The 23,751-nt window shown below is 42.9% G+C and overlaps 1 protein-coding gene across 5 annotated transcripts; it reads right to left on the bottom strand.

Annotated features, from left to right (window-relative positions):
* Nucleotides 1-311: 311 nt before the first annotated feature.
* Nucleotides 312-23,390, bottom strand: smim29 (small integral membrane protein 29). 5 transcript variants are annotated; one of them, XM_068057176.1, is made up of 6 exons: nucleotides 22,960-23,053; nucleotides 21,376-21,630; nucleotides 11,753-12,077; nucleotides 7,643-7,668; nucleotides 3,418-3,523; nucleotides 312-899 (listed from the first exon to the last, which is right to left on the bottom strand). In XM_068057176.1, exons 3-6 carry the CDS (start codon nucleotides 11,861-11,863, stop codon nucleotides 831-833), a joined length of 312 nt encoding a protein of 103 aa, XP_067913277.1. In that variant the 5' UTR covers nucleotides 11,864-12,077; nucleotides 21,376-21,630; nucleotides 22,960-23,053; the 3' UTR covers nucleotides 312-830. The 5 variants fall into 5 exon arrangements, with proteins under 5 accessions (XP_067913277.1, XP_067913274.1, XP_067913278.1 ...); XM_068057173.1 differs by lacking the exons at nucleotides 21,376-21,630; nucleotides 22,960-23,053 and adding an exon at nucleotides 23,257-23,390; XM_068057177.1 differs by lacking the exon at nucleotides 21,376-21,630 and having other exon boundaries at nucleotides 22,960-23,054.
* Nucleotides 23,391-23,751: the final 361 nt, after the last annotated feature.

Raw genomic sequence — 23,751 nt, 5'->3', positions numbered from 1 at the left:
AGGATCTTCAGTGCAACAGACCATAAGAGTACAGAAAAGTTGTGATACTGAATGTTTTTCTGTATTGCAAGTTCCTGAAAGGAATTAAAATGTGCTATTATGTATACTAACAGGAACTGGCCAACAGTTTCTCTGGGCTATCTGAGGGCTCGCCAATGTATATTTATTCAAGGTCTCAGTAAATCAATAGTTGCTCAAGGAAAAACATGGTGTATTATGTAAAATACGCACCAGTATAAACCTCAACAAAATTGCCCTTCAGTTGGCAACTTATTTTCGAGCACTGCACTGACCACTCAAAAATGTAGGCATTACACAAAAAACCCCACTTTATTTTACCTTTTGCAAAACAAAACAATATGCAACATGCCAAATAACCTATAAATCCTGCAGCCAGCATTAAGTACTCCATTGGCCAGAACCCTCTCAATTCTATTGGAAATTATACACTGAGGTTAGAGTTTAAAACAAAAATCTTAAATGAAAAATAAATCTCTTTTAATGGTGTTGTGCATTGACGCATATTTACTGCAAACTTTCCAGAGATCAATACTGCCTCTTGTATGTATATGCAGCTCAAACGCACCACAGCCACATCTCTGTAAGGCAAAAATATATACACACTAAGGCCTCCACATTCGCATCAAACATACCATCTGTAATATATTTCATTTATATGCAAGAGGTCATGTGGCGATATGTAAGTTTTGTAAGTTTTCATTTCTGCACATCACTTTTAGAAACAGTACTTTGTAGCCATTCCTTTGTGAAAGGAGAGGTCAGAACCACCAGGTGCCTTTGAATATGTGAATTCACGACTAACTGAAAGATCAAGCTTTCATGCTCTTTGTGAAAAATGTTCTTCTATATTGTTGTGATGTCCCCCAACCTTGTATAACCTGTCAAAACAAGAAGCGTACAAGCACCAGTTACACTTTTCACACTGCAGTACAAGTTATCTCACTTAAGAATTAGAACCTGTGGGTTAGAACAGAAACACAATTTCTTTGAGCTGTGTGCTTCAGCAATTCTTGGTCAGTTTATCGGAAGATTAGGTTTCATCAGTTTAGTTTGGAACCCAAAGCACTCCCTTCACAATGTGGCCAATAAGAGCCAATTCTTCCAGGTCAGTGTGTGCTCAGCCATCCTGCATGCTGGCAGAGGCACTCACACCCATCTACACACCCGTTTCAGCTCTAACAATTGAAATACCAAACACAAATAAAGGGTTGGATTTTGTGTAGAAGGCGGGCCCTGGCGCCGGGCCGAAAAGGCGGGGGGAACTCCACGTCTGTATTTTCGCGCCCCCCCCCCCCACCCCAGAGTAATCCTCCAGTGTTTTTCAATTAAAGATTCACGAGCCAGGATCCCCGTCCCTTTAAAGACAGGGATCCCGCCTCCATAAGCTGCCAACCAATCACAGGGCTGGCAGCCCAGCAGTATTGGTAGCGCCACCAGTACTGCAGAGGCCTCGGACTCAGGCTCAGCACTGGAACCCGGACAAGAGGTAGGTGAGGAGGGGTCATTGGGGCCTTCTGGAACGCCCTGGCGAGGGGTGGGGGTCGTGAAGTCCGGGGAGGGCGGGGGAGGGGTTCCCAGGGGTAATGTTATTTCTGGGGGTGGGGGTGGGGGGGGTCCTCCGTGGGCTACAAATTGCCCAAGGCAGAGGGCCCTACACCCAAGCCCGCTGGGAGGGCACCTTACGCTGCAAGGCGTTCTCCCCGCACGGCGGAGGCCCCCCCCCCCCACCCACCGCTGGTAAGATGCCAGCGGCGGGGGGACCAGGCCCTTAACTGGCCATTAATAGGCCAATTAAGGGCCTCAATTGGCCTGTGAGCAGGAAGGCTATTGTCGGCCCATTCCGCTCCCAGGATGATCTCTTGGCGACGAGCCCTCTGCCCACCGCTCCCCTGCCACCTGTCCCAATACTCCATGCCACCCTCGCTTCCTTCCATGCCACAGGGAGGCCCATAAAATCCCGGCCAAAATGTCCAAAAGAACCCAGTGTCAATTAAACCTGGTCATATTATGAGTTACTGACCTAATGGGTGGGGTGAGGAGGAAATAGTTAAAAAGAAATTAAGAAAGATAGCAAGAGAAGGACTGAAAGAAAGAGCAAAAAGGAGAAGTGATAAAGCAAGATAGAGGAGCAGAAAATGTGTGTGTGTGTGTGTGAGTGTGAAAGAGAGAGAAGACATTTTCCAGAAAATGTATTTTTCAAATCCTTTTAGCTATTCTTCACCATGAGCTGTTGGGTCTCTTCCCGTTCTCCCTCCCCCCTACCCCCACCACCCCACACCAGTCCTCGTCAAAAGGGCAAACAGATTAAGTAGGTGCTTCCAGATTTTCAGTAATTGTTCAAAGGAGGTGATGTATTATGTAAAATGCACATCAGTACAAATTCTGACAAATTTGCTCATCAGCTGATAGTTTATTTTGAACACAGTACGTACAATTTCAAAATCTGTAACTAGTGCAGAGACAGTATGGTGACTCGCCCTGTGATGTTTTTCTGCATTTTATGAGGGTGAAACACCCCGTTTGTGCTCAATTCATCACTCAAAAAAGCCAGCCAAACTCAGAAAGCAACCCACTTCCTACAGCTTCATGACAACACCTACTGGACCACCAGTCTGCCATCCCAAGACCACTAACCTTTGGAATGTAAGGCATCTTCCCCTAGAACTGGAGAACATCAGAAAGTGCAGAATTCAAGAAAGGTGTGCACACCCAGAGTCACCTGTCTCAACTCTCAGGCACCAACAATTAAATCTATCTGGCTAAATGTTAAACAGTGAATATCAAGTTTAAAATGCCAAAACTTATTGAGAGTTAATAATCCAATTTAGCTTATTTTTAAAAACTTCATTGCCGTTCAGGCGGATTCTCTATTTAGTAATTGAAAAAGTCCTTTTCGAAACAAAAAATAAAGCCATTTTTTCAACACACTGAGAAGCAGACTGATCCCAAGACAGTGAATATTCCTTCCCATGAAACACCTTCCATTCAATTATAGTATCACTTAAAATTATAGTAGTTGTGATCTGGAGCACACTGCGTGAAAGAGTGGGAGAAGCAGCTTCAATCATAACTTTCAAAAGGGATTGGATATATAATTAAAAAGGAAACATCTGCAGAGCTGTGTGGAAGTGGAACAAATTAGAGAGCTCTTTGATAGAGTGGGCACAGACATGATGGGCTGAATGGCCTCTTTCTGTGCTGCACAATTTAATTCTACTGTCATCCCAGTTGAAATTAGCTGACTGGAGATCAGAGCTGGGACCTTCTTGTTTGAGTGGCTCAGCTAACCACTGAATCTTTGAGGGAATCTTTAGATGAATTCTTCGATGCTACATTAGCACAATTCAATTTTTTTAAAAACATAAAGCCAGACCAGAAGAGAAACGGCCTACTCACCTTTGGTTCGTCACTGTCCAGGAGAAGATCATCCTCAGCTTCGTTCATCTCCTCAGTGGGGTCATAGGTATAAACAGGCAGTAGCTGGTGTCGCAGCTTGTCCAATCTTGGAAAAAGGCAAGAAAAAAAAAATCCCTAATTAACATGGAGTGATGTTCCTGTTGCTTTTGAGTATATATTTTTAAGAAAAAACAAACAGGAACAACTAGATATACTTACAACTAACCCAGTCAAATACAAGACAAGTCAATTTTATTTAACAATTAATGATATAATGTTGAAAACCCATTTTTATTTTTTAAAAGGTGCAGGCTCCCATGGTGGCTTAGCTGCTAAATACACTGTGCAGTGTGGAACTGAGTCACACATATTAGAAAACTGCTAGGTTCGATCTTCAGTTTGTGCCAAATTAACTGGTTTAAATAAAAACAAGAAATGCTGGAACCACTCAGCAGGTCTGGCAGCATCTGTGAAAAGAGAAGCAGAGTTAACATTTCGGGTCAGTGACCCTTCTTCAGAACAGATGCTGCCAGACCTGCTGAGTGGTTCCAGCATTTCTTGTTTTTATTTCAGATTTCCAGCATCCGCAGTATTTTGCTTTTATTTAACTGGTGTAAATGGTAGGCAGTCACAATTGGATTCCGCATCCTTCATATGGGGAGAGAAGAGAAAAAAAATCCAGCCAAAAGTTCCCACGTCTAACCAACACCCAGCAACTGCTTCTGAAAGAATACTTGTGCAGACAGGGTGATGATCATCTGTGTTTCTTCTGACAGCTCCTTTTTATTATTCCCACGAAAATGATGTGAGCCATTTGTTAAATGTCCTACATAAATGCAAGATGTTTAGTTTAGTTTAGAGATACAGCACTGAAACAGGCCCTTCGGCCCACCGAGTCTGTGCCAACCATCAACCACCCATTTATACTAATCCTACAGTAATCCCATATTCCTACCAAACATCCCCACCTGTCCCTATATTTCCCTACCACCTACCTATACTAGTGGCAATTTATAATGGCCAATTTACCTACCAACCTGCAAGTCTTTTGGCTTGTGGGAGGAAACAGGAGCACCCGGAGAAAACCCACGCAGACACAGGGAGAACTTGCAAACTCCACACAGGCAGTACCCAGAATTGAACCCGGGTCGCTGGAGCTGTGAGGCTGCGGTGCTAACCACTGCGCCACTGTGTTGTTGTATCCCTCCCTCTCCCACAGTGGCTGTACAACCTGCTGGCACTCAACGTCCCCTGCTCACACATCAAGTTCACTTGGATGCATTATGCGAGGGCGGTCAACATTTGTGATACTATGTTTCAACCCGAAGCGATGCCCACAGGAGAGGCAGGGAGAAGATATTTAGAGAAAAGGAAAGCAATACACTAGTGCAACAAAGATTAGATTGGTGAGAAACAAATAAAATGTAACCAATGTTCTCTTCCCTCCTCCCATTCTATTTGCTAAAGAATACAATGTGTTATGCAATATAAATGCAGCAATATGCTTAATGCCTTTAAATATTTACATATGAATGGTAGTTTTTTGGACTGGAGGAAGATATATAGTGGGGTTCCCCAAGGGTTGGTGATAGGAACCCTGCTTTTCTTGAACTATATTCATGACCTAGACTTGGGTGTACAAGGCCCAATATCAAAATTTGCAATGACACCAAACTTGGAAGTAGTGGGGACTGTGAGGTGGATGTGAGAAGGACATAGATAGGCTAGTGGAATGGGCGGATAAGTGGCAGATGAAATTTAATGCAGAGAAGTGTGAAGTGATTCATTTTGGTAGGAAGAATGAGAAGAGGCAATATAAAATATAGGATACAATTCTAAAGGAGGTACAGGAGCAGAGGGACCTGGGGTATATGTGCATAAATCATTGAAGGTGACAAGGCAAGTTGAGAAAGCAGTTAAAAAAAAAAAGCATATGCGATCCTGGGCTTTAAAAATAGGGGCATAGAGTACAAAAACAAGGAATCTATGATAGACCTGTATAAAACACTGGTTTAGCCTCAACTGGAGCATTATGTCCAGTTCTGGGCACCACACTTCAGAAAAGATGTGAAAGCATTAGAGAGGATGCAAAAAAGATTCACAAGAATGGTCCCAGGGATGAGGAACTTCAGTTACGTGGATAAATTGGAGAAGCTGGAGCTGTTCTCCTTGGAGACGAGATTTGATAGAGGTGTTCAAATCATGAGGGGTCTGGACAGAGTAGGTAAGAAAAAACTATTCCAGTTGGTGGAGCAGAAGGGTTGAGAACCAGAGGTCACCGACTTAAGGTGATTGGCAAAAGAAGCAACAGCGAAATGAGGGAAAACCTTTTCACACAGTGAGTGGTTAGGATCTGGAATGTACTGCCTGAGAGTGTTGTGGAGGCAGATTCAATCAAGGCTTTCAAAAGAGAATTGGATAATTATCTGAACAGAAAAAATTTGCAGGGCAGCAGGGAAAAGACAGGGGAATAGGACCAGGTGAGTTGCTCTTGCAGACAGCCAGCATGGACACGATGGGCCGAATGATTACCACAGAGAAGGAGGCCATTCTATGATTCTATCAGTGTCACAATCACTGATAGTGTAATAATGTGAGTACAAGTATATGCAGGTTTTTCCCTCTCCCTTTCATTACATAGGTTTCAAAAATCTCCTGGCAGGAAACTAAAAATTAGCTCCATATGACTTAAATATTAACAGCTGATTTATTTAATTTTCTCAGGGCACAATAAACATTAGTAAGCTTTTACACAAAGTTATTTTTACTCACTGGGAACAGTACAAAAAGGGATGCGATTGTAGCTGAATCACAAGGTCATTAAATGTAATTAGTTTAAGTCACTTGATCTGCAACATCTCGGTCGCAGTTCATAGTCATACTGAAGAAATGTTTGACCAGTTTTTTCCCCCCCAAGAGGGTCATCAAGAGGACACTGAAAGAAATAGTTTGGCAACAACGTTTACTGGTTGTCACATGACTCAAGTTAAAAATAGAACAGAAACCCTGGTAACTGTGGAAGATGTGCACAGAGAAGTGTCAGTCACGTGCCCCTTCATAGGGCAGAACCCCAGCTCAGCCCAGCCTATTCCGTCTCTTTAAAAAGCTTGCAGAAGGAGAAAATTCCCAAGGAAGGAGAGAAGACCACAACCCAGCTCAGCTTTCCAGCACCTCTCTAAAAGACCATGAGAAGTCCACTGTGTCAACTCATCTCATCTCCTGTCTTTGAAGAAAAGCCTGCTAAATTAATTCTCAACGCCAGCTGGAAAGATCTGTTCTAAAAGATCCCAGTGACCCATCTACGTGTACTTGTAGACTAGACTATATGTCAATTTTGGAACACAACATATCTCATCTGCTGTTTTCTTCAAGAATGAGCAAGTATTCAGCACAAATATTTTTTGTCTGTAACAGAGCTCTGAACAAAAATCTCTTTTATTTTTTCCAGTAAACCAATGCATGTGTATGTGTGAGGGGCTAAGGTAAAAAGGGAACTTTAAATATTTCAATCTGTGTATTTATGCTTTACTTCATTACTGGTTAAGACTTGTTTTATAATAAACTGATAATTTTGTTGTTCATTAAAGAAACCTGGTTAGTGTTTTATTCTGAGAAAAATACAGTATACGATTGACCATATTGGTATATGGGCAAATTTACATATATGTTGTGACCTGTGGAGAAGTGGAACTAGAATAAACAGTGCACTCCTCCCGCCTCAGTCATACCACACTTTACAATATATACTGCATTACTTTACTTAACAGTATGTTCACTGGCTGACATATGGAAATTGGTATCAAACAGACAGCAACTCTGTCTTCAGGTATTCTGAGAGATTAATGTATTAGTGGATTAATGTAATGATATCAGATTTCACATGTTTTCTATTTCCTGGTAACGTCCTATTCATGAAGTATTTATAAATGTCCGCATTCCTTTGAACTGTATTAAATCGAGGCAATTGGAATGTTTTCTGAATGTGTAATGCTACAGGGAGTAGAACGAGGAGTGGCATTAGGTAAACTGCTCTTTTGGAGAGCTAGCACAGACATGATGGGCCAAATGGCCTCCTTCTGTGCTGGAACAATTCTGTGATTCTGTGAAAAACCAAATCACATGTATTTACTAGATATGCAAGCAATATAAATCAATAACAAAACTGTATTTAGATAAAGAACAGTAAAGCTGCATTGCTTAGTCGCTCAAGATTAGTATTGGTTACCTGCGTCGCTTCTGAATATACATCACCTGATTAAAAAAAATAAAAATGATTCAGTAAAGACAAAGTTTTTAAATTAGTCTAATAAATATATGCAACAGTGCACAAGAGGTAATGTATAAACAATCACAGACATAAGAAACAGATATGCACAGCTACAAAATAAATACGCCATTCCACTTTTGCTAATCATATTCCTTAACACTGAGCTTAAAGGCTGAGATGAGACAGATAGAATGGCAGGAGACTTGTGTAGAGTATAAACACCAGCATAGACTAGTTGAGCCGAATGGTTCTGTGCTGTGTTATGCTAGTTATGCTATGCAGTAAACTAGAATGAATTCTACTGGTGGGCCAAGAAAGAATTCTAGGCATTGTAAGACAAGCGCACTAGTAGTTTTAATGCAATTAGCTGGTTGATTATCCTCCTTAGTGAACAGGGAAATCACAATAGCTGAGAATGTGTAGTGGGCAAGAAATACAGTCCTCTTTTTAGGTCTTGCACGTTTAGCATGAGAGTATAAACCCTCTATTGACTCCCATGCAGAATTTCTGTGATCTGGATGGATATCTCAAAGTGATCAAATCAATCAGTCTATATTGATCCTTTGGTTGACAGAGCACTAAGGAAATTTCGTACAGTAATTGCTTAGAACACTGAAAACAATTTTATGAAAAGGAGTGCCATCCATTCCAACAGTGAGAAGCTGGAGGGGTCCAGTACAGGAAGTAGTCATGACATATGAAAATACAATGAACTTTCCCCTACTTCAGCACCAAACAACTGAAATGCTGGCTGCACTATAAAATAATACCTAGTAACTTCTTCCTAATCAAGCAGTTGGGATGATAACATAAAACACATCCAAAACATATAATGGATCACAAATTAATTAAATTAAGAATATGCCAGACGTCACAATGACAATGCATCGCCGGGCTGCTCTTTCCACAGTAATGAAACAAAAACGGAAAATGTTGGAAATACTCCAGGTCTATGGAGAGAAAAGCAGAGTTAATGTTTCAGGTCTGTGTGACCTTTCATCAGAACTGGCAAAAGTAGAAATGAAATAGGTTTTAAGCAAGTGAAAGAGGGGGTGGGGAAGAAGAATAAAAAGGAAGGTCTGTGATGGGGTGGAGGGCAGAAGAGATTAGAGGCAAAAGGTTTCATGGTACAAAGCCAAGGGGAGTGGTAATGGAAAGATGTGTCTGAACGAGGTGTAAATGGCAGGGTAGCAGCCATCCAAAAACAAAGTCAAGAGACTAAGAAAGAACCTGGGGGGAGGGGGGGGGGGTGGGGAGGGAGAAAAAAGGAACCAGCAAAAAAAAAACTAGAAAAGAAAAAGAAATTAGGGCAGACGTTATGATCTAAAATTATTCAAGTCAATATTGAGTCCCGAAGGCCATAAAGTGCCCAGTCGAAAGATGAAGTGTTATTCCTTGAGCTTGTGTGGAACTTCATTAGAACACTTTAGCAGGTCAAGGACAGAAGGCAAGAATGTGAGCAAGGTGGAGAACTGAAATGTCAAACGAGAGGAAGCTCAGGGTCACGCTTACAGACTGAACAGAGGTGTTCTGTAAAGCAGTAACCCAGTCTGTGTTTAGTATGCCCAGTGTAGAGGAGACCACATTGTGAGCAGCGAATACAATGTACTAAATTGAAAGAAGTACAAGTAAATCACTGCTTCACTTAGAAGGAGTGTTTAGGGTCCAGGATGGTAAGAAGGAAGGATGCAAAAGATCAGGTGTTGCATCTCCTGTGCTTGCATTGAAAGGTGCCACAGGAAAAGGGGGAGGTGTTGGGTGTGACTGAGTGAACCAGGGTGTCATGGAGGGAATGGTCCCTTCGGAATGCTGAAAGGGGAATGGAAGATATGTTTGGTGGTGACATCAAGCTGGAGGTGGTGGAAATAGCAGCGGATTATCTGTTGAATATGGAGGCTGGTGGGGCAGAAGGTTAGGACAAGGGAAACCCCATCATGATTCTGGAAGGGAGGGGAAGGGGCAAGAACAGAAGTGTGTGAAATAGATTGGACAGCGTTGAGGGCCCTGGCAGCTAAAATTGCAGGGGGGGTGGGAAGACAAAACGGAAGCGCCACTATTTAAGGTTGCATTGTCCGAACAGATGTGACGGAGACAGAGAATCTGGGAGAATGGAATTAAGTCCTTGTAGGAAGCGGGGCAAAGATATGTAGTACAGGTAGCTGTGAGAGTCCGTGAACTTATAATGAATATTGGTTGATAGTCTGTCCCCAGAAATGGAGACAGAGAAGTTGAGGAAGGGAAGGGTCAGAGATGGACTATGTGAAGGTGAGAAAAGGGTGGAAATTGGAAACATAGTCAACGCAATTGTCAAGTTCAGGGCGAGAGCAGGAAGCGGCACCGATACAGTCATCAATGTACTGGAAGAAGAGATGAGGGAGGAGGCCCGAGTAGGACTGGAACAAGGAATGTTCCACATATCCCACAAAAAGGCAGGCATAGCTCGGACCCATGTGGGTACCCATAGCAACACCTTTTATTTGGAGCCTCTTCCAGTAATGAAAATTGTTCCCTTTTAAATTGTAAAAGTAATGGTGATATAGCTACAGGTGGAATCTGTAGTTTCTGGGAGAATGGATAAATTCAGCCTCAGACACAAACAGAAGAGGCATGAAACATTAAAGGTATATTCAGCAAGGCTTGCCACATGGAAGCATGTTACAGCTTTTTCCTCTATCTTTATTGAGTCTCTGCACTGGGATCAGAGATCCAATGAGTTTACTTATCTATTGTCTCAGCACTTGACTTCCACCCAAAACGCCAAAAAAAAGTAACATTTTTATATTTTGGGCAGACGCTCTGGCCAAGGTTTCGGATCATAATTCTGATGATAATCCAGAATCACAGAACTGTTACAGCGCAGAAGGAGGCCATTTGGCCCATCGTGTCCACACTGGGTCGTTGAAACAGCAATTCCCTCAGTCCCATTCCCCTCATTTAAATCCATTTAAAATTAATGAGTCACCATACTGTTTTGATTAGAAAACCTCAGCTTGGTTCTAATAAAGGATCACAACTGTACTGTTAGAAGATGAAAATTAAGTTTGTTTATTTAATATTTTTATGGAAATTGAAGTTTCTATGAACGGAGTTCTAATATTAAAGCAGTGGCATACCAGTGGCATTTGATTACTGGCTGGCTTCAACTTTTTTCAGTGGCACTGATGACAGAATGTCCAAAACAAATGCCAGTGCTAAACTTGGTGGGACTTTGATTTATTCTTTAAGACTAATATTTGTACACTTCAAATATTAAACATGAAGTGATCCCATCTGCCCAAGCTCCTTTCCTGCTTAGATATATTGTCCCTAAACCAGCCATTTCTTTCCTTGTCCATTTTCAAGACCCTAAATCCAACTGATATTTCCACTGCATTAAATAACTTATTGAGACTCTTGATTATTTGAATTCTTTTCCTTTTCCTTCCATGGATATTAACATCCCCAAGAATCCTCACTTTACCTATTACACCAAGAACCGTTCTTCGCTGATGTTGGCAACAAAATATATATTTTTTTATTCTTTCCCTATTTTACCTCAAGCAATCTAGCTCCCCTAAAAGTAGTCATCTGTTTTTTTTGGTACATCAATAGCCTTACATTTTACACACAAAAGAAATACTTCATGTATTTTGATATTTATCAATCCTCAATTTTTGTCAATCCTTTTATTTTCAAGCAAACTTTAATATCCACTACTCTCAGTCCTCAAATAACAATTAAACTAGAATATCCTCACTAATCTACTGAGGTATGTGAAAAATCTTTTGGCTAAAAGAGAAAAGCAATGGAAATTCTATGAATCCTTAAAAAACCGAGGCTTTTTGAGCAAGATTCCAGGGTATTACCTTGACCAATATTGACTTAACCATTTAATATTCAATATAACAGTATTATTTTATCATACTTCAAGATAATAAAGTTATCCTGAAAACAGAAAACATATGATCTGCTATTCTTACATCCTGTTCTCTACTATTGTTTAACCCTTCACACATTGTAGTTACACTGTCAGAAGCCTCACCAAGTCAAAGCTATAGTGTGATTGTGCAAATAATAAATGTGCTTTACCATAGCAACAGCGAATCCGATTAACGTCAGAAGACAGAAAGGCACTAGAACATATCCCGCAACTTCATTACTTTCGACAACAGGAGGCACGGTCGTTGAAGAATTATTCATTGCCAAATGTGTCTTCCACTAGAATTATGTTCATTTGCAGTAAAACCATGCGCCTTAATTCACAAGATTTTTGAGGACGGAGAACTCAGCCTTACTGGAATGGTGAAACTTCTCGTTTCACTTAGATGGTGCATGAGAATCCACAGCTAAGTCATTCTAGTTAGTCTTCATTTCTCCGTTTATAGCCATGCTTGCAAGTTTCACACCAGTGTGTCTAAAATAAGAGACAAAACAGGTAAAAAGAAAAATTAGAGTTTCTTGTCACATCCATAAGGGAGCGACACACAATTTGCAACACAGCAGCTTAGAACTTAGCGTAACAGGATTCACGGTGTTGCGGCGAAGGCAGTTCAGGGTGAAACATTCATAACTCTAATTACAGATCCCTCCCCCATAACACAGGTGAATATTTAGACTCAGTTTTGGCGACATTAAATTATGTGGCTGCATTAAAAAAATCTAGGAGAAGGAAGAAACATTGATGATGTATAAAAATACATTTAGTTACACTAACTCTTAAGCTGGTTGACAATGTCAACAACAACATGTTTATATATAAGTGTCTTTGATATAAACACATATCAAAGTGTTTGTCCTGCGGTGTTTTGCACATGGGTTCATAGAAAATGTGCACTGAACCAGGCGAGATTTAGGAGGGATGATCAGCTAGTATAGGGCCAGGAAAGAAAGTTTGGTGGTTAGGAGTTGAATGGGAGGAGATGGAGGAAGTTGGAGGTGAGCCTCGAAATGAGGTGAAGTTGATGAAGGCAGAGGAGCACAGATGGGGGAAGACTTGTAAAGACATTCAGGGCTAGAATAGATGACAGGCTAAGATTCTGGGACTCTGAAGCAGGGAGAAGGGGAGAACACAGGAGAGGCAGCTGCACAGATGGTCTCAATCTTGTTGATGGAGAAATCCAGAAATTCTTTGCACATACAACGGTGACTATGCTACAAAAAGTACTTAATTGGCTGTAAAGTACTTTGAGAAGTCCAGTGGTTATGAATATTCGTACAGGGATACATGTTGGTCAAGAAAGCAGGACAACTTCCCTGCTGTTCTTGGAATAGTACCACACAAGTTGTTATGTCCAGCTGAAAGGACAGTCTGGCATTAGTTTCACGCCTCACCTGAAAGATGGCACCTCCAACAGTGCAGCACTCTCTCTGTACTGCACTAGAGTGTCAGCCCAAACATATGCTCAAGTGTCTGGAGTAGGATTTAACCCACAACGTGTGACATCCAAAACCCTGCTGGCCTTAATTTATCTTGCAACAGGTAATGCTCATCAGTCCTGTTGATCTGCATTGGATATCTGTGCACAACAGCTCAAATTTATAATCCTCAAGTTTAAATCATTTCATGACCTCATCCTTCACTACCTCTGTAACTTCCTCCAGTCCTACAACCCTACGTCCTTAACTCGCTGTTCATCTGACTCTGCACCATCACTGGTAGCTGTGCCTTCAGCTGCATAGTCCCTGTGCTTAAAACCCATCTCTGACTAAGCTTCTGGTTACCTTTGCTAACATCTCCTTCCTTGGTTCAGTGTCTACTTTTTTTGATTATGATTTTTGGGATGTTATTCTATGTTAAGGTGTGATATAAAGGCAGGTTATTCTTGTAGCTGGTAAGACTTCAATTACCATGTTGCTCTGCACAGTTATCGTTGTCTGCGTCATCAATACCTTTCAGTTTACTGGAACAAGCTGCACAACTTCCTTGAATTCTTGTTAAACAACATTGCTCAAATTTGATCAAACCGTTGGGAGATTTCAAAAGAATGGATTTCCTTTAAGCTGCATTTTAAAAACACAAATGAACAAAACTTGAACGACTCGAGGTAGGAGTTTCTACAGGCTCACTACTGATAGCGACCAGTAGCAGCACATATTTTCTACATGCGAAGCACTCAAATATTCACTGCAATCTCGCCTGGTGCTGTGCACATTTTCTATGAACCCATGTGCAAAACACCATACTATCCAAAAGAACATACTATCAAAGACATTCATCTGTAAACATTTGTTGTTGACATTGTCAACCAGCTTGTGAACAGTTAGTGTAACTAAATGTATTTTTATACATCAATTTTTCTTCCTTCTCCTAGTTTTTTTTTTAATGCAGCCACATAATTTAATGTCGCCAATACTGAGTCTAAATATTCACCTGTGTTATAGGGGAGGGGCCTTTAATTACAGTTATGAACGTTTCACTCTGCATAATGGATAGTGCTTACAATAGTAAACACACTGGCCTGATTTTGTGGTCAGTGGTGAATGAGCAGTGCTGGCTGTTCGTTACACCTACAGTTGCCACAGACTTCCAGTGCAAAAGCCCAGAGAAACTTGTGGAGGTTAGAAATCATTTCAGCCTGGCGCTTTGTACAGGGGATCTGGGACCAGTGTGAACGGGGAATCTCCTTAACGAATCAGATTGAAGAATCCTTCCCAAGACATGCAGGGTGGGATTTCAATTCCGGAGTTGGAACCCCGATATTGTGATGACCTCTGCATCCTGACTGCACACCCTGCGGCAACGCATGTACATTGCAAGTTTAATTTGGAAATCATTAAATTGGCCCAAAGTCGCGCCTTCACCACCCAATTAGTGGCAGCATACATGGGAAGGAGGTATGATTCAAGCAGTGGTCCCGATTTAAAGTGTGGGCGGCAGCCATTGCTGAGGCTGTTGTTCGTCCAAATAATGGAAGGAGGACTTGAGCAGTGGGTAGTGGGTAGGGAGCATCCCCATGTCAGGCAGCCCCAAGCAATTTTTCTCATGCCTCATGGGAAGTGCGGCTGGATGTCAGAGGCAACAGAAAGCCTACAAGTCTCACCATGGCTGGTAGTGGCACACGAGGTCAGCAGCAGAGGAGTGCTGAGGAGGAACTGGGTGCAGTGTAGGAAACGCTTCAATGACTTCTCAGGTCTTGAAAACTGAGTCCAAAGGTAGACCCAGCTGGTATGCCTCCTGTTCAGCAGTCAGCAGAGTGCAAAAGAGAAAGGCATCCTGAGGGCACATAGAGTTCTGCTGACGATGGGAAGAGATGTGTACTCAGCAGCTTTGATGACCTATAAGCTTACGTCACAACCCTAGTGCTGTTGGACAGGAGGCTGGAATGCAGACTGCAGCATATGCAAATAGAAAGCTACCAGTGGTGAGGGACAGAGGCATTGTACTTATGGTATTTTTTTTCACTTTGCAGGTCAAATGGGAGATGAACACCAGGGAGAACGAGAAGGCTCGCCTGGACAGCAGGGTGCCCCAGCACGCAGTGCTGATACATTTTGAGCAGCTGGTCCTTGATGTGACCAGAATGTCAAGCCACAGGGATGCTGGGGCAAAGAAATGGGATTCTGCTGTCGACAGGGTAAAATCATTCCAACATTTGCAGGTTCAGGAGATGTATGGCAATGCTCCTCATGCAATGAGCTTTCAATGCATAAGCAGTCATCTTAGTTTAAGTAGCAAAAGCATCTGTTGACTGTCCCGATCTCTCTTCACCATCTTTTCCTGTTCTCCCACAAGGCCAGCTGAAGAGGGGCAGGAGTCCACGCTATGACAATGAGTTTGCAAGGAGTCAGAGGAGGAAGACACTTTGGAGCCTGCACTGTGACATCTTACTAATGCACCCTCCACCAGTGCAGACACTCGCACAGTTAGAAATAGTAGCACAAGGTGAAGCGCACATCACGTCAGAGCTGGAGGGTTCGGGGAGGTAGAGTCAGCAGCGGCCAGTCCTCTTCGGAGGGTGAAGGACAGGCATAGCCCTGTCCAGCAGGGTGGAGATGCAGAGTCTTGGAAGTCATGAAACATGTGGCTTTACCTAGAGAATCTGCATGAGATGTGTGCCCATATGTCGGAGTTACCTGAAGCTCTGCAGAGTCATGGGATGAGAATGGAGGAGTCTCCACAATGACTCAGGGCTTTGAGCACGTGAGCTCCTCCATTGAGAGTGTGACCAACCTCTTGGCGAGCCATATGCGGCATCACTCAGAGCAGATGCAGAAACAGAGTGCTGACATGCATGGAATGCATGCCAGACTTGGCAGCATTGACCAGTGGGGCAAAGAGACATAGAGCAGATGCCAGCTGTGGCCCAGTTGGTAGCCCCCTCCAGTGATCAAGGGCAGAATAAGAATCACAAAACTGTTACAGCACAGAAGGAGGCCATACGGCCCATCGTGTTTACGTTGGCTCTCCAAAAGAGCAGTTTACCTAGTGCCACTCCCCTGCCTTGTCCCAGTAGCCCTGCACATTCTTCCTTTTCAGATAACAATCCAATTCCCTTTTGAATGCCTCAATTGAACCTCCCTCCACCACATTCTCAGGCAGTGCATTCCAGATCCTAACCAGTCGCTGCATGAAAATGTTTTTTTTCATGCCGCTATTGCTTCTTTTGCCAATTACCTTAAATCTGTGCCCTCTTGTTCTCAATCCCTCCACCAATGGGAACAGTTTTTCCCCTATCTACCCTGTCCAGATCCCTCATGGTTTTGAATACCTCTATCAAATCTTCTCTCAACTTGTTCTTTTCCAAAGAAAACAGTCCCAACTTCTCCCATTTATTCATTTAATTCAAGTCCCTCATCCCTGGAACCATTCTCGTGAATCTTTTCTGCACTGTCCAATGCCTTCACATCTCCCCTAAAGTGTGGCTCCCAGAACTGTTGAGGCCGAACCAGTGCTCTATACAAGTTTAACAGAACCAATCAGCACCCTCTTCTCCTGCAGTATAATTTGTTGTGATCGTTTGAAATTTGGCAATCTTGTGATTGTCCTGATGAATACAAAACGAAAAGCTGCAGCAATATGTCTCTCTTTTCAGCAATATTCAACTTAATATTCGTGACTGCTAGTTATTCAGGAAAGATAGGGAAAACTTAAATGTGAAATTGACAAGACACCCTGTCCACCACTTCGCTCTGTGGAGAGCTGGCATGGACTCGAAGGGCCGAATGGCCTCCTTCTGTGCCGTAAACAACGCAAGACCTCCCATACAGAGATAAATGGTTAATAAACATTTTAAATGACACTGACTCTACTGCATATCCAATATTGCAGTACACTCTCAGGACTGCCCCTCTGACAGTGCAGTGCTCTCTCAGTCCTGCCTCTGACAATGACCTGGGACTCGCTGCCTACAAGGTGGAAGTGGGGACAATCAATGACTTCAAGAGGAAGTTGGATGGCCACCTGAGCGAAATAGACTTGCAGGGCTATGGAGATTGAGCCGGGGACTGCGTAGCTCCATGGAGAGGTGGCAAGGACTCAATGAGCCGAATGGCCTCCTTCCATACTGTAAATGACTCTTATGACTCTATAACTTTCTTGTTTTGTACTTTATGCTCCTATTAATGAAGCCTAGCATGCAGTTTGCTTTATTAACCACTCTCTCAACCTGTCCTACAACCTTCAATGATTTATGCACATATACACCCAGGTCTCTCTGCTCCTGCACCCCATTTAGAATTGCACCCTTTATTTTATATTGTCTCTCCACGTTCTTCCTACCAAAATGAATCACTTCACACTTCTCCGCATTAACTTTCATCTGCCACTTGTCCACCCATTCCACCAACCTATCTATGTCCTTTTAATGTTCTACACTATCCTCCTCACAGTTCACAATGTTTTCAAGTTTTGTATCATCCATAGATTTTGAAATTGTGCCCTGTACATCAAGGTCTAGGTCATTAATATACATCAGGAACAGCATGGGTCCTAACACAGACCCTTGGTGGACTCCAATACAAACCTTCCTCCAGTCTGAAAAACATTCAACAACCACCACTCTCTGTTTCCTTTCAATCAGCCAATTTGCTACTGTGCTTTATATTCCATGAGCTATAACTTTGCTCACAAGTCTGTGTGTGGCGCTTTATCAAATGCTTTTTGGAAGTCCATGTACACCACATCAACAGCATTGCCCTGATCAACCTTCTCTGTTACCTCATCAAAAAACTTCAGCAAGTTGGTTAAAGACGATTTGCCCTTAACAAATCAGTGCTGGCTTTCCCTAATTAATCGGCATTTGCCCAAGTGACTATTAATTTTGTCCTGAATTATCGTTTCTAGATACTTCCCCACTACTGATGTTAAACTGACTGGCTTGTAGTTGCTGGGCTTATCTTTAGACCCTTCTTTGAAAAAGGGTGTAACATTTGCTATTCTCCAGTCTGCTGGCACCATCCCCGAATCTAAGCAAGATTGGAAAATTACAGCCAGCGTCTCTGCAATTTCCACTCTCACTTAACCTCAGTATCCTTGGACGCATCTCATCTGGTCCTGGTGCCGTTTCAACTTTAAGTACAGCTAGGCTATCGAATCTCTCCTCCTTATCAATTTTAAGCCCTTCAAGTGTCTGAAATACCTTCTCTTTCACCATGACCAGCATCTTCTTCCTTGGTAAAGACAGATACAAAGTACTCACTTAGTACTGCAACCATGCCCCCTGCCTTCATGTGTAAATCCCTTATTTGATCCCTAATCGGCCCCACCCCTCCTTTCACCATCTTTTTACTATTTATATGCCTGTAGAAGACTTTTTGATTCCCTTTTATATTAGCTTCCAGTCTCTTTTCATACTCTCTCTTTGCTTCGCTTATTTGCTTTTTCAATTCCCTCTGAACCTTCTATATTCCGCCTGGTTCTCGGTTGTGTTATCCACCTGACATCCGTCATGAGCACACTTTTTCTTCTTCAGCTTAATCTCTATCGCATCATCCAGGGAGCTCTGGATTTGTTTGCCGTACCTTTCCCCTTCGTGGGAATATACCTTGACTGTCCCAAACTATCTTTTCTTTAAGGGCAGCCCATTATTCAGTTACCGTTTTGTCTGCCAACCTTTGGACCGGACCCAAATAAATAGGAATTATTCTTACCCCATTGAAATTGGCTTTCCCCCAGTTTATTATTCTTACTCTGGATTGTTTCTTGTCCTTTTCCATAGCCAACCTAAACCTTATGATACAATGATCACTGTCCCCTAATCCTTCCCCTACTGACACTTGATCCTCTTGGCCCACCTCATTCCCAAGAACGAGGTCTAGCAGTGCCTCCTTTCTCATTGGATTGGAAACATAATGCTATAGAAAATTCTCCTGAACACACTGTAGGAACTCTTGCCCCTCTCTGTCCTTTACACTACGACTAGACCAGTCTATAATTAAAGTCCCCCATTATAACCACTCTATAATTCATGCATTTCTCTGTAATTTCCTTTCAAATTTGTTCCTCTACATCTCCAGAACAGTGTCCCAGGAATCTAAAGCCCTCCCTCCTGCACCAGTTTTCCAGCCACGCATTCATCTGTTCTATCCTCCTATTACTATACTCACTTGCGTGTGGAACCGGGAGTAATCCGGAGATTACTACTTTTGAGGTCCTGCTTGCTAATTTCTTACCTAGCTCCCTAAATTCTGCCTGCAGGACCACGTCCCTCTTCCTACCTATGCGGTTGGTACCAATGTGGCCCATGATTACTGGTTGTTCACCCTCACCCCTCAGAGTACCCTACAGCCATTCAGTGACATCCTTGACCCTGACACCAGGGAGGCAGCACACCTTTCTGGATTCACAGTTGCGGCTGCAGAAACGCCTGTCTATTCCTTCATTGAATCTCCTATCGCTGTTGTTCTTACAGTCTTCTTTGCACCCCGCTATGCATCGGAACCAGCTGTGATGCCATGGCTCTGGCTCAGCTGCACTCCCCAGATAAACCATCACTTTCCTCAGTACATAGCCTTCCCTCTTCAATGCTGCCAGTTGCTTCTGTGTTGCTATGTGTTCAAGTCTCTGTAGCTATGGCTAACCCAGCTCCATTCATATCCAAGGTCCAGCCTGGGGTATGGTTATGTAGATGATAGGGTGATAAGGTACAATTTCTATTTGCATCTGGATTTTTACAACATGAACTTCTTTTTCTGAGTAAGCACATCGGGGACAGGCTATCATAGCACAGATATTGCTTAAACAGCAACAGATCCAACATCCATTTTCCCAATATAAAATCAGAAAATACAGTTTACATTTTGATGTAACCACTCATCAAAACTCAAATACTTTCCTGCTTCAATCAAAAACTTTTTGATGACCAATATACCAAGCAAATATGTCATCCTTTCCTTCCATCCTACCCAAATGTGGCCTGGTCATGTTTTTTATGTAGCCTAAAACCTACTTACATCATTGACTAACCTGGTGAACTAGTGAAATCTGGACAAATGAAGCACTGTCATAACAGGCAATTTGTTGTCTATATCTAACAGATGAAAACATAAGAAATAGGAGCAAGAGTAGACCATACAGCCCTTCATCCCTGCTGTGGCATTCGGTGAGATTGTGGCTGATTTTCTACCTCAACTCCACTTTCCTGCCCTATCCCTATATCCCTGGATTCCATTTGTGTCCAAAAATCTAATTAATCTGAGTCTTGAATATGCTTAACAACAGTGCTTCCACAGCCCTCAAGTAGAGAATTCACAGCCCTCTGACTGAGGAACTTTCTCCTCAGGTCAGTCAGTCCAAAATGGCATTTGCCCTGATCCTGCAACGACACCCATTAGTTCTAGATGCTTCATCTAAGGGAAACAGCCTCCCAGCATCTACGCTGTTAAGCCCTCCAAGAGTTCTACATGTTTCAATGAGATCACATCTCAGTTCTTCTAAACACCAGAGGATAAAGGTCCATTTCAATCACAGGACAATACGCTCATCCCAGGAATCAAATATTAGACTGTAGATATTGTCACTACATGGCCTCAACTAAGAATACTCTCCACTTTCTTCAATGTTGGCCAGGTCAATCTTTTTCAGAAAAGACCAACAAAGCATTCAAAAAACCACTATATAAAGCTCACTTCACAAATGCTATTTTATTGCTCTACAAGTCTAATCCTAACTATAGGAACCAACTCAGCACCTATGCATGATATCATCCAGATCTAATTGGATGATCACAAAGTCACTTGTGATGCAGCAAACATGGAAACTCTGGAATATTCCAGTTGCCTGGCACTATAAATGTGAAGTTAATAACATCATTAGTTCAGAAGAACAGAATTGGTAGTTATGATGTTACCTGGTTAACAGAGCAATAATAGTGAAAATAATAATAGTGTTGGATACGGACCAAGTGCTGGAAGGTGGGATTACATTGGGTGGCTAGTTTGTTCTTAGCCGGCGCAGACACGATGGGCTAAATGGCCTCCTTCTGTGCCTAACTTTTCTATGGTTCTACTGATCATAAATTACAAAATATTCAGCACACCTACTCACTAGGTACACATCATAACACAGTTCTTCATCATGTACCTTCAATTTACATCCTTGAAAACATCAGCAAACTTTTCCCAGCTCTGTACAGAGCTCCATGGACATCATAGAAACAAATCAGCAACAAACAACAGGTGGGTTCTCCCAATAATTTCAAGAAGGATCATACAATCAACAACCTATGAATTTTTTTTGAAAGGAACATAAATGCATTATTGAAGATCTTACTTACATGAAAATAAATCCAGTAAAACCACATTCCTTCCAGGTACAATTTTCTACTGTAATGTTCCTAGCAGTGGAGACCTAACACAGCTCTCTGTCCCTGAGCAGATGAGGTTTACAGATGAAAGTGCTTGAAGATGCTCAGCTGATACTTTGCATCTGATGTTGTCACCAGATTAGAACATCCTTGCGTTTTTTTTTAAACCTCATCAATTTGTGACATGCATCTTTCGATTTTGACCCATTAAGATTGCTCCTCATTCTGATAAAATGAAGCATTAAAATATATTTTTTTTATTATTCACTCATGGGATGCGGGTGTCGCTGGCTATGCAGCATTATTGCCCATCCCTAATTGCCCTTGAGAAAGTGATGGTGAGCTGCCTTCTTGAACTGCTGTGGTCCATGTGAGGTAGGTAAACGCACAGTGCTATTAGGAAGGGTGTTCCAGGATTTTGACCCAGCGACAGTGAAGGAACAGTGAAGGCGATATAGTTCCGAGTCAGGATGGTGTGTGACTTGGAGGGGAACCTGCAGGTGGTTGTGTTCCCATGCGTTTAGTTTAGTGATACAGCACCGAAACAGGCCCGTCGGCCCACCGAGTCTGTGCCGACCATCAACCACCCATTTATACTAATCCTACACTAATTCTATATTCCTACCACATCCCCACCTGTCCCTATATTTTGCTACCATCGACCTACACTAGGGGCAATTGCTAATGGCCAATTTACAAGTCTTTGGCATGTGGGAGGAAACCGGAGCACCCGGAGGAAACCCACGCAGACACAGGGAGAACTTGCAAACTCCACACAGGCAGTACCCAGAATTGAACCCGGGTCGCTGGAGCTATGAGGCTGCGGTTCTAACCACTGCGCCGCCCTTGTCCTTCTAGTCGGTAGAAGTCGCGGGTTTGGAAGGTTCTGTCTAAGGAGCCTTGGTGCGTTGCTGCAGTGCATCTTGCAGATGATATACCCTGTTGCCACTGTGCGTCGGTGGTGGAGGGAGTGAATGTTCATGGATGGGGTGCCAATCAAGCGGGCTGCTTTGTATTGGATGCTGTCAAGCTTCATGAGTGTTGTTGGAGCTGCAGTCATGCAGGCAAGTGGACAGTAACCCAGCACACTCCTGACTTGTGCCTTGTAGATAGTGGACAGGCTTTGGGGAGTCAGGAGGTGAGTTATTCGCTGCAGGATTCCTAGCCTCTGACCTGCTCTTCTAGCCACGGTATTTATATGGCTACTCCAGTTCAGTTTCTGGTCAATGGTATCCCCTGGGATGTTGATAGTGGGGGATTCGTAATGCCATTGAATGTCAGGGAGAGATGGTTAGATTCTCTCTTGTTGGAGATGGTCATTGCCTGGCACTTGTGGGGCACAAATGTTACTTGCCACTTATCAGCCCAAGCCTGGATATTGTCCAGGTCTTGCTGCATTTCTTCACGAACTGCTTCAGTATCTGAGGAGTCACGAATGGGGCTAAACACTGTGCATCATCAGCCAAAATCCCCACTTCTGACATATTTGAAGGAAGGTCATTGATGAAGCAGCTGAAGATGGTTGGGCCCAGGATACTGCTCTGAGGAACTCACCAAATGCATTGAGACACCAGTAACGAGAAAGGAATTAGTCCAGGCAAGCACTGCAGCAGAGGCTCCTCCGAGCCCCATTAGACTGCAGTCAGGTTGATCACTGCAACAAGTTAGCGATGTTACAACATTCTCCTTTCCGGCAGGCAGTCAGCTCCCAATACCAGGAAGTCAGTGCATCCTCAGCGCGCGTTATACGTGAACGCCAGGACATTGCATTTCCTAAAGCCAAGCAGCCCATCCCCTTCACCGATATCCTCGGCAGAATACAGTGTATACCCATCCCAACCTTTTCCTTACCTCCACTCCGATCTCTCCCCACTTCACAGAACAAACAAAATTCCCCTCTACAGTCTTTCAACTGATTGACGGTCAATCTGCCCACTGAGACACGAGGCACGGAGATGAACGGTCAACCAATCGAAAAAAATCAAAGGCGGAACTCCTGCGCTGTCAGGAAGAGTTGCAACGTCTGTGATGTGCAAGAGGGGGAGTTGCAGCAAGTGAGAGAAAGTACATCAGCATCAGGGCATCACTTCAATGAATATTCAGGGTGTCAACATCCAGGAAACGATGGCAGCCAGATTCATAATCACAAATAGGGAGACATACCCCCATTTAAACAACTGTAGCTTGGTTTATTTTCAGAGTGAAACACAGGAAGTATTGGAACTGTATTGCTTGATGGGCCTGTGTGAGGTGAATGACGTGATTTAGAGCTGTCAAGGTAACATTGGCTGCTGACATCAAGTCAACATGAGTATTGTATGACATGTGGCTCTCTGATTTTAATTC

The sequence above is a fragment of the Heterodontus francisci genome, chromosome 25 (genome assembly GCF_036365525.1).
Source record: "Heterodontus francisci isolate sHetFra1 chromosome 25, sHetFra1.hap1, whole genome shotgun sequence".
NCBI classification, from domain to species: domain Eukaryota; kingdom Metazoa; phylum Chordata; class Chondrichthyes; order Heterodontiformes; family Heterodontidae; genus Heterodontus; species Heterodontus francisci.
Note: the sequence above shows the minus strand (reverse complement) of the source record. Positions and strands in the feature narration are given on the sequence as shown.